The 14,589-nt window shown below is 49.8% G+C and overlaps 6 protein-coding genes across 6 annotated transcripts; 1 reads left to right on the top strand and 5 right to left on the bottom strand.

The window, feature by feature from the left end:
- Window positions 1-512: 512 nt before the first annotated feature.
- N7481_005877 (vacuolar protein sorting-associated protein 26) lies at window positions 513-2,148 on the bottom strand (the record flags this gene model as incomplete). Its single annotated transcript, XM_057265096.1, has 6 exons — window positions 513-792; window positions 951-1,164; window positions 1,270-1,294; window positions 1,385-1,417; window positions 1,491-1,858; window positions 1,929-2,148. 6 exons carry the CDS (start codon window positions 2,146-2,148, stop codon window positions 513-515), a joined length of 1,140 nt encoding a protein of 379 aa, XP_057122816.1.
- Window positions 2,149-4,014: 1,866 nt separating this feature from the next.
- N7481_005876 (gluconokinase) lies at window positions 4,015-4,808 on the top strand (the record flags this gene model as incomplete). The annotated part of the gene is made up of 2 exons (XM_057265095.1): window positions 4,015-4,257; window positions 4,356-4,808. 2 exons carry the CDS (start codon window positions 4,015-4,017, stop codon window positions 4,806-4,808), a joined length of 696 nt encoding a protein of 231 aa, XP_057122815.1.
- Window positions 4,809-5,283: 475 nt separating this feature from the next.
- Window positions 5,284-6,918, bottom strand: N7481_005875 (uncharacterized protein; the record flags this gene model as incomplete). The annotated part of the gene is made up of 4 exons (XM_057265094.1): window positions 5,284-6,378; window positions 6,442-6,513; window positions 6,577-6,680; window positions 6,750-6,918. The coding sequence occupies 4 exons, from the start codon at window positions 6,916-6,918 to the stop codon at window positions 5,284-5,286; spliced, it is 1,440 nt and encodes a 479-aa protein (XP_057122814.1).
- Window positions 6,919-7,399: 481 nt separating this feature from the next.
- On the bottom strand, window positions 7,400-9,343 carry N7481_005874 (amino acid permease; the record flags this gene model as incomplete). Its single annotated transcript, XM_057265093.1, has 5 exons — window positions 7,400-7,607; window positions 7,670-8,059; window positions 8,106-8,289; window positions 8,348-9,144; window positions 9,201-9,343. The coding sequence occupies 5 exons, from the start codon at window positions 9,341-9,343 to the stop codon at window positions 7,400-7,402; spliced, it is 1,722 nt and encodes a 573-aa protein (XP_057122813.1).
- Window positions 9,344-10,099: 756 nt separating this feature from the next.
- On the bottom strand, window positions 10,100-11,044 carry N7481_005873 (uncharacterized protein; the record flags this gene model as incomplete). Its single annotated transcript, XM_057265092.1, has 1 exon — window positions 10,100-11,044. One exon carries the CDS (start codon window positions 11,042-11,044, stop codon window positions 10,100-10,102), a length of 945 nt encoding a protein of 314 aa, XP_057122812.1.
- Window positions 11,045-12,424: 1,380 nt separating this feature from the next.
- On the bottom strand, window positions 12,425-14,189 carry N7481_005872 (putative DNA polymerase iota; the record flags this gene model as incomplete). The annotated part of the gene is made up of 2 exons (XM_057265091.1): window positions 12,425-14,089; window positions 14,142-14,189. 2 exons carry the CDS (start codon window positions 14,187-14,189, stop codon window positions 12,425-12,427), a joined length of 1,713 nt encoding a protein of 570 aa, XP_057122811.1.
- Window positions 14,190-14,589: the final 400 nt, after the last annotated feature.

Here is a 14,589-nt window from a genome sequence, read left to right as displayed (position 1 = left end):
ATCCAGGTTGCGGGCAAGGAACGTGATGATGGACAGGTACTCGAAGCGCTTGGAAAGGTATTGCACGAGATTGGACGCTTTGAATAGAGGCGATAATGCTGAAAACTCAACGAGGCCAAGAAAGTCCCGGTTCTGTTAGAAGACACCCGGACTTAACTGGCCACAATGCATAAACTCTTTCCTCCATTCATGTATTAATCACAGTCTGTTTTGCTAGGATAGACATGTGTCTTAGGACGATAAAATTTAGGATGTTTCCCAAGAGTTTCAGTTTTATTTTTAAAGAACCGGTTTATTGATCTTATTGAAATGTGTAGACAGTAGAACGAAAACGGTGGGCTACAGAGTGATATCGTGACATGACCATGACAAGAAGAAAAGGATGGTACAGGCACATGGCGAGGGTAAACAGAGTTGAGGAAGAGGAAGTTTGCGGGTGCCTAAGAAGAGTGATGTGGGTATAGATAGGAAGTGAGAGGGTTAGATCATCACTCGAGGAGCTAGCATTGCGATTATGCCGCAGGCGTCGAAACGGGCTGCTGTGCCTGTTCAGCTGGTTGAACTGGCTGAGCCGGCCGAATGGGCGTCACCTCACGACCAGGGCCTGCGGTAGCAGATCCTGGGGGCAGAGCCTGCTGCTGTTGCTGGAGGAGAACTTGCTGTTGGATTTGCTGCTGCTGGGCGATCTGGGGAGTCGCGGCAATCTCGGGCGCTTGGCGGAAGAGGGCAATCTCAGACTGCTTAAAGTAACGACGGGCATCTGCAATGAAGGAGGTTCCATTGTTAGTAAAGCTAGAACAGTTGAAATGCGAATACAGCGACTCAGCGCCTTGGTAAATTGGTGGAGGCGTGGGATGCCAAGACCAGGCTAGTGTGGGGGTCGGCAGGCCACGGCACGGAAACTGGGATTTCGGCCGTGGGATATGCAAGCCGGGCCGACCAACTCGTACCAATTGCCGACGGTTTTTGATAAGATATCATTGGCACTTGCTTGCTCCACAACATCATTGGATACATTGGGACCGATATAGAAACACAACAACGTACCTTCATCAATCAGCACCAGGCTGAGATAGTATCGTGTCGAGTACTTCTTGTTGACATCGCGGAAGGTCGGCGTCAGGTCAAAGCCTCCGAGGAACAGACGGATTGGGATGGTTTCACCTGTAGCAAGTTAGCATATTGAGGGTCTCGGCGATGTCTTTTCCACGACGAAGAAACACGGTCGCAGTTGACAAGTCCGGTGGGAGGGGCGTTGCAAGATCTGACCTCGAGAAGGTGAGCCATCCATTATCTGGCGGCGATGTTAGCAATGTCCACACTGTCCACACGAGCACATGCCAGCCTCAACCCGATGGAGGGGCATGTTGATACCAAGACATACCTCGAATCGCACCAGTGTCTCGCTCTCATTGTACTGATTGGGGGGGAGATCCGGTAGTTTCCCGTCGAATGATGGACAATTCCATATGCTTAATCTTCAGTCGTACGAGCAGGAAATAGATCCGACCCACAATCACGTCCTTAAGGTGATACTTGGATTTGGAGTACTCGAACTCAATATGCAGGCAGTCTTCAATCCCGACATCCATCTTGATAGGGCTGTTGGTCTCGGGTGGCATGCGGTACGAATACACCCAGAGGTCCTTTTCGCGGATGACGTCGGCCATGCGCCGCGAGACCGTCACGCGCACGAAATAGCGCAGTTTCACATTGATGCCATTATAGGATTCGTATTGCTTCTCGACGTTCTTGAAGTTGAATGGGAAGGTTTGAGGGTGCAGCAGCTCACCGGGCGCGGCGAGTTCTTGGACAAGTGACAGGAATTCGTAGTGGTTGCCTCGATCGTAAAACATTTCTGTCGCCCCAGGCAGTTAGTGTCGTCCTCCCCCTCTGTGACTCGGGACCAGTCGACGGAAATTACGCACCAATGGTTCCAATGAATTGCACTTTGATTCCCGTGTGCTCCAATCGCTTTCCATCCTTTGGCCGGATCGTCACCGCACCCTTGACGGACTCTCCGTCCATGTACAAGGGGACCCTCTCACGGCGGGCCTTATCGAGCTTGACATCGACAGTTTGGCGATCATCGAGGTCGTCTAGGACGACATCGATGTCGACAGGGGTGGAAAAGAATAGCGAAGCCATAATGTGCAGCAGCCGTAGTCAAAGATGGAGGTCAAGCAGCTTAGCTCGGGGATCCAGAACGTGGCCTCGCTGCTTAGTCATACCCCGCAAGGCAGCTGTCAACACACTCCAACTTGAACATACATTCAGGTAATTCCGGAATTGATGTTGAATGGAGTGTGATATTCCAATACTTGTTGGAGTTTAGCTTGTTGCTGCATGATGAATTGCAGTTGGGAAACTTCAAGTTGCAAGATTCCAATTCCGGGCTGGGGAAGTGCATTCCCCGGATATATATCACCGAGCCTTTATAGGTTAAGAGTAGTATACTACTTGTAGTACTCCAAAGCTAGTAACTAGTAGTAGGTACTACAAACCTTGGAAGTTGCCAACTTGAACTTGAAATTGCACTACTCCAGGGCTGCTACTCTACCTAGTAGTTAGTAGTATAACCCACCTTGAAAATGAGTTCAAGTTACAGGGCAGTGTTTTGCTGCATGCCCAGGTGGTATTTTACAGAATCCGAGTCATTGGCTTTCTTGTTCCCTGGCATGATACAAAAAGAACTTAAAAGAGCAATCAAGTCTTGCTTGGTTCCTCGGAGAGGCCCCCAATCTACTCTGTCGGGTTTTGATTTCCGACATGCGTTGTTCCTATAGGCTACGAGCAGCTCAGCCAGGAGCCCAGCCAGGATCTGAGCACCTTCGTGACCATTCATGATGAACCCCGCACTGTTTCCCCAGATTTGAAGGTTCAACTTGAAGTTTGTGATGTAACGTGGTTCGGTGAGAGGGGCGCTTCAAGTGATGTACTTTGGCGGAAAAGCCATCATGCGTGCTGCCTTCCGAGTTGGAGCCCGAGTCGGTGTGATTCGACTGCAGATATCCCTGTTCACTACAGTATTGCAAGGAATTCTGAAGGCCCCTCCTGATTTTCAGGCGGAGCTCTGAGATGCCTCACTTTGGGCTGTTGTTGCCTTATTGAAGCTAGGGACATCAGCACACGTGGAGCGAGTCAGTCCTTGTTTACACCGTGTATATGCATGGTATTTTAGTTTGGAAGGGGTTTGGGTGTGACCCATTGGACCCCAAACCAAGTCTTGCAGATAGAAAGGTCAAGTGTAAGATATCCAGGGATCTCTCCCGTAGGATAGATCAACTTTCCGGCGAACATTTCCCTAGAGGGAGATTTTCGAAATGAAGATGTGAAACAAGCCGAGTCCAGTGGCGGCGAGAGAGAGAGACGGGGAAAATACCAAAAAGGACCCGAAAAAGATAGCGTGGGGGTTCTTTACCGTACGGGCTGTGTATGGTGATGTCATCCAAAACCGGATACACCGTGAAAAGGGCAAATATCTGGAGGAGATGAAGAATGCCATTGAGATAGAAGTAGGAGTATACCAAAATAGACCAGACGACATATACAATTCAAGTTCCGTTCAGCTCAGCTCAGCTCAGTGCTGTTCAAATCCCCTTCGTCATTGACGATCTCCCTCCTACTACCCGACAGATTGGAGACTCATCCCACTCCCCTCCACTCGGGTAATGACCAGCCACCAATAAGCATTCCCCCACTCGGCTTCTGCTTCTTTCTTTCTTCCCCCCCCGACCCACCCTCATACTTAAAAAGTGATTGCCTCTTCCTTGTCGCGCGACTCCTTTTTCTCGCTTTGGTTTCTTTCCTCCGCTTTCTTCAATATCTTCTCTCTACTATACTCTGTACTTCTCTGTACTTCTTTCTTATACTGCATAGACCGCCGACCTCAACCAACCTTCTGTCCTCGTGTATCACCGCGATCTCATACCGTCATCCACTCAGCCCCGGCTATTTTCCTTGGAACTGCCCCCCCAGAACAGTTCTCCTCTCCTCTTCTTCTTCCTCACCACCATGCTTTCCGCCGGAGAACGGCCTCAACCATCGGTTACTCCCGCCCTCATTCCTGCTTCCATGCCCATCCAACCCAATGCTGGATCTTCCGCCATGCCTTCCGCCCTCAACTCCCAGAATTCGCTGAACTCGACACCCACCCAGCACATCTGGGTTGTTACCGGTCCCGCAGGCTGTGGCAAAAGCACAGTCGGCCAGGCGCTGCGCAAGGACCTGGGACTGTCCTTCTTAGAAGGCGATGATGTATGGAGACCCTGCTGAGACCCTGTCATTACCCTTGATATACCCAATGATCGAGACGAAGAAAAGGCAACAGCTAGTTAACACAGATCGCGCAATAGTATCACCCAAAAGCCAACAAAGAGAAAATGGGCAACGGTGTCCCTCTCACCGACGCGGACCGCTGGGACTGGCTCATCTCTTTGCGCCAGGCTGCCATCGACGCTCTCTCCCCCTCCGAATCCAATAACTTCCACCCGCCCGCCGGTGTCGTCGTTGCCTGCTCCGCCCTCAAGAAGAAGTACCGCGACGTCATGCGCGTTGCCGCCTATGGGTCGCCCTCTGTCCAGATTCACTTCGTTTACCTGAAGCTGAGCGAGGAGGTCCTCATGCAGCGGACCACCCAGCGTCAGGGCCACTATATGAAGAGTGATATGGTTCGCTCGCAGCTGCAGGCCCTGGAGGAGCCTAAGGGCGAGTGGGATGCTATCACTATCAACGTGGAGGGCTCGCAGCAGCAAGTGGAGGATAATGTGCTCAAGTCGGTCCATGCGAAACTCTCCGAGCTGAAGTGAGAGTTTTCTCTTTGCCTTCGTTGTATACAATATAGCGACGTGACGTGAGCTTGCATCGGAGGATTGTACCTTCTCCGCGTGGTGTCATGGGAGTTTTGTCTTTTACGATATGGATATTTGGAATGACCGGCTTGCCTAGGATCGAAACCTAGAGGGCAAGCAAGTGTCTTGTCTGGCGTTGTTTGATTACCGTTTGATCGCATTTACTTTGAACTTTCACTTACGCTATGCGCTTCTGCTTGTTTTTGGCGTACTCGACGAGTCTGCAAGGCTCGTCTTTTGATACCCCCCCAGTGTCTCGGGGCGAAATGGCATACATACACTTTTTTGTATATGACCAATGAAATCCCATCAAATGGAACCTTCTTTGATCGAACAGGAGAAATCTAAAATAAAAAAAAGACAGAAACTCATTTATAGAGAAAGATCCTCTAAATCTTATTTTTATACTTATGCTTATGCATGACTATCTATTTCATCGCAAGTTCAAAAGCATCAACTCTGGCGCTTCAATGAAGTTCCGCACCCGATTGCCCATGCGCGCCATTGTCGCTCCATCAATGACCCGGTGATCCGCGCTCCAGCTGAAATTAACCTGCTCTCCACGAGCAACTTGACCCTGCTCATCAAAGACGGGCACGGTCCTTGTGCGTCCAACGCCAAGGATAGCAACCTCCGTCGGCACGATGACAGGAGCCACATATGTGCCGCCGATATTCCCAATATTGGAGACGGTGATGGTGCCACCGCTTAGATCGGCGGGAGTCAATTTACCTTCCTTGCCAAGGGCACTGAGGCGTGAGATTTCTGCCGCAATGTCGTAGATTGATCGGCTCGCCACGTCTTTAATGGTTGGGACAATAAGACCGTTCGGCGTGTCCATTGCGATGCCAATGTTGTGTTTGGCGCGCATGACTAGTTTGGGCTTTGCGGGGTCAGTGGTGTCGACGCGGGCGTTCAGGATGGGGAATTCGTTCAGAGCGAGTGAGACGGCCTTGACGATGAAAGGGAGGAAGGTGATCTTCTTGGGATCTTTGGCATCACTTGCGAGCTTCTTTCTGATCGATGTAATGTCTCCGACATCGAGTTCGTCGGCGTAGAGGAGGTGTGGTGTGTTAAGCGATTTGGTCATAGTTTTGAACATGGCCGATTGGATTGGAGTCAGTCGAACACTGGACTCGGTTTGACGTGTATCTGGCGTTATGGGAGTGGATGTTAACGGAGGCCCGGAAGGAGAATCTTTGACTTCCACGAATCTGAGAACATCTTCTTTGAGAACCCGTCCTTCCTTGCCTGTTCCAGTGATATCAAGGATGCTAATGCTATGCGTCTTCAAGAGACCCCGCACTGCGGGCGTTGCAAGGGATGCATGCTTTGACTTAGGTGTCACTGGTGTCTCGGTAGAGACTTCAGGGGCAGCTTCCGAAGTCAAAATGGCAGGTTCAGATGATTCTGCTATTATTTCGGATTGGGCAACGGCCTCAGTCGGTTCTGGGTCTGCTTTTGGCTCGGCGGGTGGGGGATGATCATCAGGGTATTTTGCGTCGTCGACCTCGATATCGCAGAGTGCCTGATATACGCAACTCAGTTAGTCAGATAAATTAATTTGTATTGAAGGATTATTTCATCGTACCATTCCTGTAGGTATGGTGTCGTCGGCCTCGAAATGGAGCTTCTTAATAACGCCTTCATATCTCGATGTGATCTGCGAGGGTGTGAGTTATTTCATGGATCTAGAATAACCTTGGAGTCGTCTTGAGAAACTCACATCATCGACTGCCTTATCTGACTGATATTGGCACAATGGCTTCCATTCCTCAATGTGTGCTCCCTCCTCCACATACCACTGAATGATCTGGACCTCGGTGATGCCTACAAAAGACATTAGCAACCAATTCGTCCGATATAGCAAAAAAAAGCCCTCCAGATGTGCCTGCTTACCTTCACCAACGTCCTTCAAGAGCTGTGACCTGGTTCCCATCAGCATCGAGGCTGCATGGAATCCTCGGTTCAAGACGGGCGGTATGGGGCATGGTGTGCGGAGAAGAATCTGGGGTCGACAAGGTCTCAAAACCCGGGGGAGGCTAGCCCCACTGCGCAACACGTTCATGGTAGAGACAATTTGCGAGATGAAAGAAAGAAGAAGTTGTCAAAATCACGTCCGAGAGGGGGGGTTAAAAAGCAACAAGGATCGGTGCAATGCATTTATCTATGGTAGCTCCGCGACTCCGCGCCGACGGTAACCGACAGCCACGTGACATTCCCCCGCATGCCATTATTGCGGAGGCGGAGAATCTATGAAGTATCCCACATTCACATCCAAACACTGCTATATTCGTGGCCTTACTAAATATACTGACAGAGAGAGACCATCAAGATAAAAGACTACATGAAGCTGAAAGGACTAGATATAGCGGTGTGAATAGACTAATCTGTACCACCTGAAGCTCAAGCCTCACTGGTAAAATATTCTAAGCCTATGCTTGACGACTGGTAACTGGCTTATCAACTCTTCTAGGCTTGAAAATTCGAACAATTCCTCACCTACAGGCACCACTGGTCGTTAGATAATACTGAATTACTGATTTCTTTCAACTCCACAGGATGTTAATTTTTGACCATGCTGACTTTGGTTCCTCTGGAGGATCAGGGTCATTCTCTGCGATCTCCACGAAACGAGCCACTGGTGACTCGTCCAAGGAGATAATCTTAGTTCGATACCAGATCTTGTATCCAAAGTAGAGCGCTGCAAAGATTCCAATATCAAGGTATGCCGAAATGAATGTTTCGGTAGACCAGCTGCATGAAGACTGTGTCAGTACAGTCCTATGATAGTCAAGCACAGCCTAGTAAAAACTCACTGTCCATGGATAAAAGTCGTATAGCCACCAGTAAGCAGGATAATGATAAGCGAAACTAAAGTTATCCATGCCGCATACGGTTGAAACGGCGCTTTCCAGGGGAGTCTTTGGCGGGAGATTCCTTGCTTTTTCATGGCATAGTAGAACCGTAAATAAGTGGTGCAAATCACAAGCCACCCCATAATCTGAGCACATGCCACAAGGTCCTGTAGCCATGTGAATACCGTTGCGGCAGTGGCACTAACAGACATGTAGCCGAGCGCCATCCACACACCGATCGCAAGAACACCCATGTAAGGAACCCCCCCCAACGGTTGGTACGTGCGAGAAATTTCGGGGCTTGGCCTTCTCGGGCGAGGCCAAAGAGAATTCGTGAGCCGCTCAACAACGCTAATATGGTTAGCGCAAGGTATGCAAGTGTGCTTAGTTGAATAACAAACTTGAGTTTGCCGAGCTCCAAGCGCTGGTAAGAACAATTGCATTAATTATATGGGGTACCACTGGGATGCCGGCTCGAGTTGCGGCAATAAGAAATGGCGACTGCGCCGCGGTGCCAGTACTCCTTAGGAGCATAGGATCGTCGGATGGGATCAGAAGAGTAATCATGAAAATCGAGATGACTTTGCCAAAAAATGAGTTATCAAGTCCCTTGGTCATTAAGTGAAGAAAAAGGCTTACCATAAAACAAAAGAACACGAACAAATACTCTCTTCGCCGCCTTTGGGATGTTTCTTCGGGGAGCATATGTTTCTGCAGCGGCCATGGAAATGGTCTCCACTGAAGAATAAGCATATGCCGCATTCGCAAAAACAGTCCAAAATCCCATAAAACGGCCCAACGAGCCTGGGACATCAAGATATTGCACGAATGGTCCGGGGTCATGCCAATATTTAAAGCCAATTGTTTCATGGTTCGGACCACCACCCGCAGTAACAACAATGCCCTGTATAGCATGATGAGCACCGTAATATTTCACAAGAAGGGGGTTCCGAATCCATACCATAATATTCATACCGACAATCAGGAATATTTTCAAAAGCGCAAGATGAAATTCCACTTCACCGTATATCCTCACAAGGAACGCGTTAGTAGCAAAGAGAACAGCGCTAAAAACCGTAACCCAAATTGCATTATTGATTGTCACCCAAAACTGCACGATAGTAGCTGCGGCGACGCACTCGGCCGGAATCGAGATCAAGTATTGATATGTGACGTTCCAGCCCTGGGCGAAAGAGAACGCTGGGTCCACAAAGTAAGCCGCTGGTCGAATGATACCTCCGCTAAGAGGAACAAGGGCGCTCAGCTCTCCGATAGAAAGCGTAACGCCTGAAATCAATAGTCCCATAATAGTATATCCCATAAATATGCCTGCGGGTCCGGCCTGAGCCAGAGCTCTTCCAGAACCTAGAAATAGACCGGTTCCAATCGTCCCTGCGAGTGCAATCATTTGAATATGACGCTGTTGCAGACCTCGTCTAGTCGCCAAGCAGTTAGTATAAGGGTCTCGTAAATCTCAAAGCCAGAAACAGACCTCAATTCTTTTGTCTCTGCAAGCTCTGGAGCTCCAGCCCCATCTTTGTCATAGACCTCCTTCTCGATATCGTGGTCGTTTGCATATGTCTGGGACGTAGTGACGATCTCGTCACCCCCCGCAGCTATACCATTCTGTGTCATTGTCGGGGAAGGGACCTTGCAATACTGAGAGAAAAAAAGAAAGTCACTTCGAAAGCAAGAGCCCAGCAAGCCACATAAATATAAGCTTCAAGCCCAAGACAAGGATGCAGAAAGATAAGATAGCGCGGTTGGAACGGTGCCATAGGTCCCCTATAGCGACCGTATCTTGCAAAGTGCGTGGGGGTCGCGATAACCCGATACCGCATTGATCGCCATCGTGGGACGTCCTTCTGGCGGTGACGGGTCAATGTGGACTGTCCGGTTTAGTCGAATGTAGGACTTGATTGCAACCATGCGATAAACGCACCCCCGCACTAACTTCTCCCTTTGCGGGGAAGAAGGGGGGGTTCCACCCCTTACACACCTTAATAGGAAATCCGGGGAAGACTCTATTACTTGAGAATATCCATTATTCTGGCGACTAGTAACTGTAAATTTGGTCCGGATGGACCTATTGCAGGTACCCGTAGTTGAGATAAGGTTGGGATGCCATCGGCAAATTACTTCTGTCACAACTGAGAGCCTGGGCTGTGAAGCGGTTTCTTGCTTCTAGTATCTCTCATCGAGTATACTAACGAGAAACAACATACGGTACTGCCAGTAATTGCGACAGAGTTGTTCCAAGGTTTGCTTGCGAAAATGAGGATACAGTGATAATTTTTGATAATCTAAGGTCAATAGACATTCTGAAAGGTCTTGATAAGTCATTTTTAAATTACATTGATTATTTATGAAGCATGCGTAAGAACCACCCGGTCAGGCAGATATATGACGAGAAGTAGCTAGCTCACAACTCTTTGGCGTAGAGACATAGCCCGGACTATCTCGAGAATCATCAAGAAATGTGTGATATTCCAGCTCTTCACGAGCTGGCGTCGGGCGTGGATAGACCCGGGGTGAATCTCGTGGCCAGTATTGATGTGACTGTACCAGGAAAACAAGGCGACTCAGGACGCCGAACTCAAGCTTAAGCTTGATGCTGTATACCGCCGATTTGAGCGTCGTTTGAATGACGAAATAATTGAGATATTCGAAGACCAACAGAATGATGTCCATAACAATGATGAGGGCGTTAATGGCAAGTAGTTGATACATGACCTTGCGATTCGGATTGTGGCCGTGGATACTGGGGGGTGATACGCGGAGAATGCTGATAGTTTTTGAGATGTATAGGCCGGAAATGATAAATTCTTGGAGACAGAAGCCGGTGAGCTCGATGCGCTCCATTATGGTGTATCCATGGACCCAAACTGAGGTTTGGATAAAGTTGGAGCCGTAGGTGAGAATCGTCGTTGGGATATGCAAGACAATGGCGTTGACAATGATCATCGCCAGAACACGATGACTGACTGTTAAATCTTGCACCACGATATTGAGGCGCGAAAATAACACCAGCGCTTGTCCCGTGACCATGAAATACCACCCCAGAGTGGACAAGGTGATGGAGAACCAAAGCGGGCCGATGTTATAGTATTTTAGAATAAAGCTCAGGGACTGTGGAATTACACCTAGAACCGTTGCAAGCAACAAGCTCCAGAAGTAAAGACCTTGGTATCGGCGAAATGAGGCAAATATTAACACCATAAGCTCAATAGAGTTATAGAGAGCGATTCCCAAGAACACTGTGAAAGTGGCTTTGATGCTGAAATCATTGCCCGCGTATTCGCCGATGATCCCATTTTCAGAAGAGTCGCTAGACATGGTAGCCGCCGGAGAGTGGAATTCGCGAGCTCAGACGCGACCTGCACGTTCAATCGATGTTAACTTGGACCGAGAAAGGATTGAATGCGTCGATTATTTCGACCAAGGCACTTGGGCCTTAAGATGGCCTTCGCGCCTAGCGAAGACAAGCCACGATCAAGGATAGTTGACAACTCCAGGGGAACGGCCATGCGAAGTAGTATTATAATGTTGGGGGGATGGGGGGTGAAAGTGCCGAGAATGAGTACTTTTGGGACCCCAAGCTCGATGTTAGTGGCCAAAGGCCCGGGGGTCAGATCCCACGCTAGCTAGCGAGCGAGATACAAATGTGGAAACACCGTGAGGTCCTTGCCTGAGTTGTAGCACGCGGTGGAAAGAGGAAACGAAGCGCGGGCTCTGAAGTTTTTTGATTGGGGGAATGGGGCCAGGGTAGTATATTAATTCTCTCGCGTAGGTGCCACACGCTGGCACATGCAAACAGTTTCCAGCACAGCACCGACTTAATCCAACAGTAGAAACGATGTTTCAAACCTCCGTCTACAGGCTCAATCGTGGGGTCAACCGGAGTAAACGAGCCCATAATGATTCTTCCAAGAAACCCAACTCCACCGGAGTCCCTCTGAATATAGGCAATATCTGTGAGATGAAGGCAGAATAGGCGAGAAAGTGTCTGGCCCAGAGGGTCTCGCCATCAGGTTCAGGGGGGGGTTGAGCCTTGGCCCTTTTGGGTCAGCACTAAAGTTTTCTAATTTCCCCGCATCGCACCAAGCGAATCCTCCAATGAGCACGGTCTGGTTCCTTCGTTCCACCTTGTCGCTGCTCGCTGTTCTTGGTCTTTCGTCGAAGCGATTTACGGCGATTCACACACACAATCCTGCCAGAAACTGTAAATCAGTCGACGCGGCTTCCCTCCACATAAAGGCTAATTGTTCTTTTGCCTTAAGAGAATGCCATTATATGTGCCTTCACGCCCCTCGCCGGATAATTATCGGACGGCAAGTCAATCATCTGGCTAATATCTCACGCGACATCCTGGCATCCTTGGACCAGGTCGAGGGGCCGTGACTCGGCGCTAAGCCCTAGCCCGATGGAGTGTTGCGGACCCATCCCCGCGTTGGCTCGTTCGCACAAGGCTCGCAAATTTAAAGCTCCTCTCCGTGTCCTACTCTTGGTCCGAATAGACTCTTTCTGGCAGGTACCCGCGTAGGTGAAATGTAGCTTGGACTTGGCCATGGCCTTCTCGAGTTTTGTTTTGTCCTCCATCCTCCCCGTCCTCTAATAGGACATTGCTGGCTGGTTCAAGGGAGGCCAACTCTGTAACATAGGATTTCCATTATATTCGGGTTTTATTTCGAGGCAATTTCTCCTTTTGGAAAGTGTTCAAGTCTCCTCGCTCGCATGGTAGAGTTCATGCGCCTGTTGAGCAAAATGTGGGATCGGAGCCCCGCATAACTGACACTCGATGCTTAGCAACGGCGCGTCGCGATCCCCATCTTCGTCTCCATCTTGCCACCCAGACTCACTCTCCTCACTCTCCTCCAACAGGTCGGGTTCTGATCTCGGCGCCAATCGATCATCCGACTCATGCACAGTCCACTCCCGCAGAATTGATTTTTGTTGCCGGAACATTTTCCCAATATCTCGTCCACTACTTTGTTTCTGGTCTCCCGCACTCTCAATCATGTTTGTGACGGCGATATTCATCAAGCCAAGGTCCCACCCGGACCTTTCAGCGTGTAATTTGCGGAACATCCCCATGACATGATCCTGGACAACCCGTTCGGCCAAGGAATCGATACTTTCGTCTAGATTAAAGACTAGGCTCGGCAGTGCAGCCGAGCGCGAGATTCGATTAGCGTTGTACGTCCGTACCCCGTCCGTTTCCGGTGCGTTCCTTGGCCGCGTCGATAGTCGGAGCGTGCGGGGATGTGCCAGCCACCTAGGCTGCTCATTATTGCCATCACCCCTGTCGAGCAAGTCGGTTCTCATTCGTCGGAGCAGACTCTTGGCCAATACCGTCAATTCCCGTCGCACACTTTCCGGGCTATCCAGACGGCCGCGACCATATGTGTCCTCGATACTGATTTGGGTGGGCAAATCACGCCCTTCAATCACTTCGGTATTGTCCACACCATGAACTATCCCCCAGATTCGCTGACCGATCCCTTTCGCGGCACCCGGTCCGCCAAGAGTTTTCTCCAGTAGCGGCGGGCTCATACCAGGGTACAAGCGAACATCGCGCACTGTTACCTCTTCTTCGCCAGCATTTTGTTCTGCAACCCGTGTTCTTAGTTTCTGTGCTAACCGCGATCCAATGCCTGGTATTTTGCGGATCTCGTGGGCGTCTATGAACTGGATGACATTGCTTTCCTTGCCATCGCTGGCGAGTTCATATGGTGGAACTAGGGTTGTTTGTTGGTTTGGTTTGTGAACACTGCCAACTAACTTGGCCAATAACTTGGAAGTCGAGACTCCGCCTGTAGCGGTGAAGCCTTTGTCATACTCGAGCTGGCTTCGAAGGTATGCCATCAAATGGGAGCCAACCAAAAGCCTCATTTCCAGTGTTGAGGGATCGGCCGCCACAGCCAAAGATTCTCCCCTCGGGGGCGGATATGTAGAGCCATGAAATCTTGTGGCATCGTAAGTGAATCCAACGGTCGGATCATTTCTGTTGAGATGGAAGAAGGAAGTAGTCATGTCATTCCGATTGAGCAGTTCAACATTGTAGTCGATCATTTCTGTCACGTCAAGAGAGAGTTCGTCGAAGCCAAGCCTTTCGACGCGGCCACCCCAGATGAAACCGCGGATGAAATGGTATATATCTTTCGACGCATCTCGAAACTTGGTCAAGTCTTCACCTAGAACAATGACGACTTCGGGACAAATGCGCTTGGCATCTTTGATGAGCTGCAGTTTGTGCAAACCGCGGCGTCGAGCCTCATAGTTGCAGGTAACAACAATCTGTTTCTGTTGCACTGCCAGGGGTTGGGACTTCAAGGCCGGTTGCTCAACCTCGAAGACTGAGGCATAGAAACAGTCATAGTCCTGGTATTGTCAACTCCAGCTCCAGCTATAGTACATACAATGGAATGCTTACCAGGTGGAGGACGATACGACGGTCGTCACGCACCGGTGCTGCAGACATAGACTCTGAGTGGACACAGTCACCTCCATGGACGGTGGACTGATATTCAAGGCCAAAATCGTGAATGAGACCCGAGGCTGATTGTTGGGACAGGTGAGGATTGTCGTGGCACGCCAATCTGTCACGGCCATCCCGACGGGCTTGGCGCGACTGTGGCTGGAGCTGCGGTGGCTGTGCAGGGACGGGCTGTGGTTGTGGCTGATCCCACTGCTGAAGCTGGAATTGCTGAAATTCACGGAAAAAAGGAATAAACATCATGGAAACTTGGCAGTTCAGAAGCTAAAATCCATTGAACCTGGCGAACTAGTTGGATTTGTAGTTTTGACCTCCCTGCTGCATCATGTTCGGATGTGGTGATTTACGACGCAGCTACCGGATATAGTGTTTTACGCCGCTCACT

Source organism: Penicillium waksmanii (assembly GCF_028829765.1).
Source record: "Penicillium waksmanii strain IBT 27052 chromosome Unknown utg000005l:1.0-5232799.0:1.0-5237142.0, whole genome shotgun sequence".
Classification (NCBI taxonomy): domain Eukaryota; kingdom Fungi; phylum Ascomycota; class Eurotiomycetes; order Eurotiales; family Aspergillaceae; genus Penicillium; species Penicillium waksmanii.
This window is presented reverse-complemented; position numbering and strand designations above follow the sequence as displayed.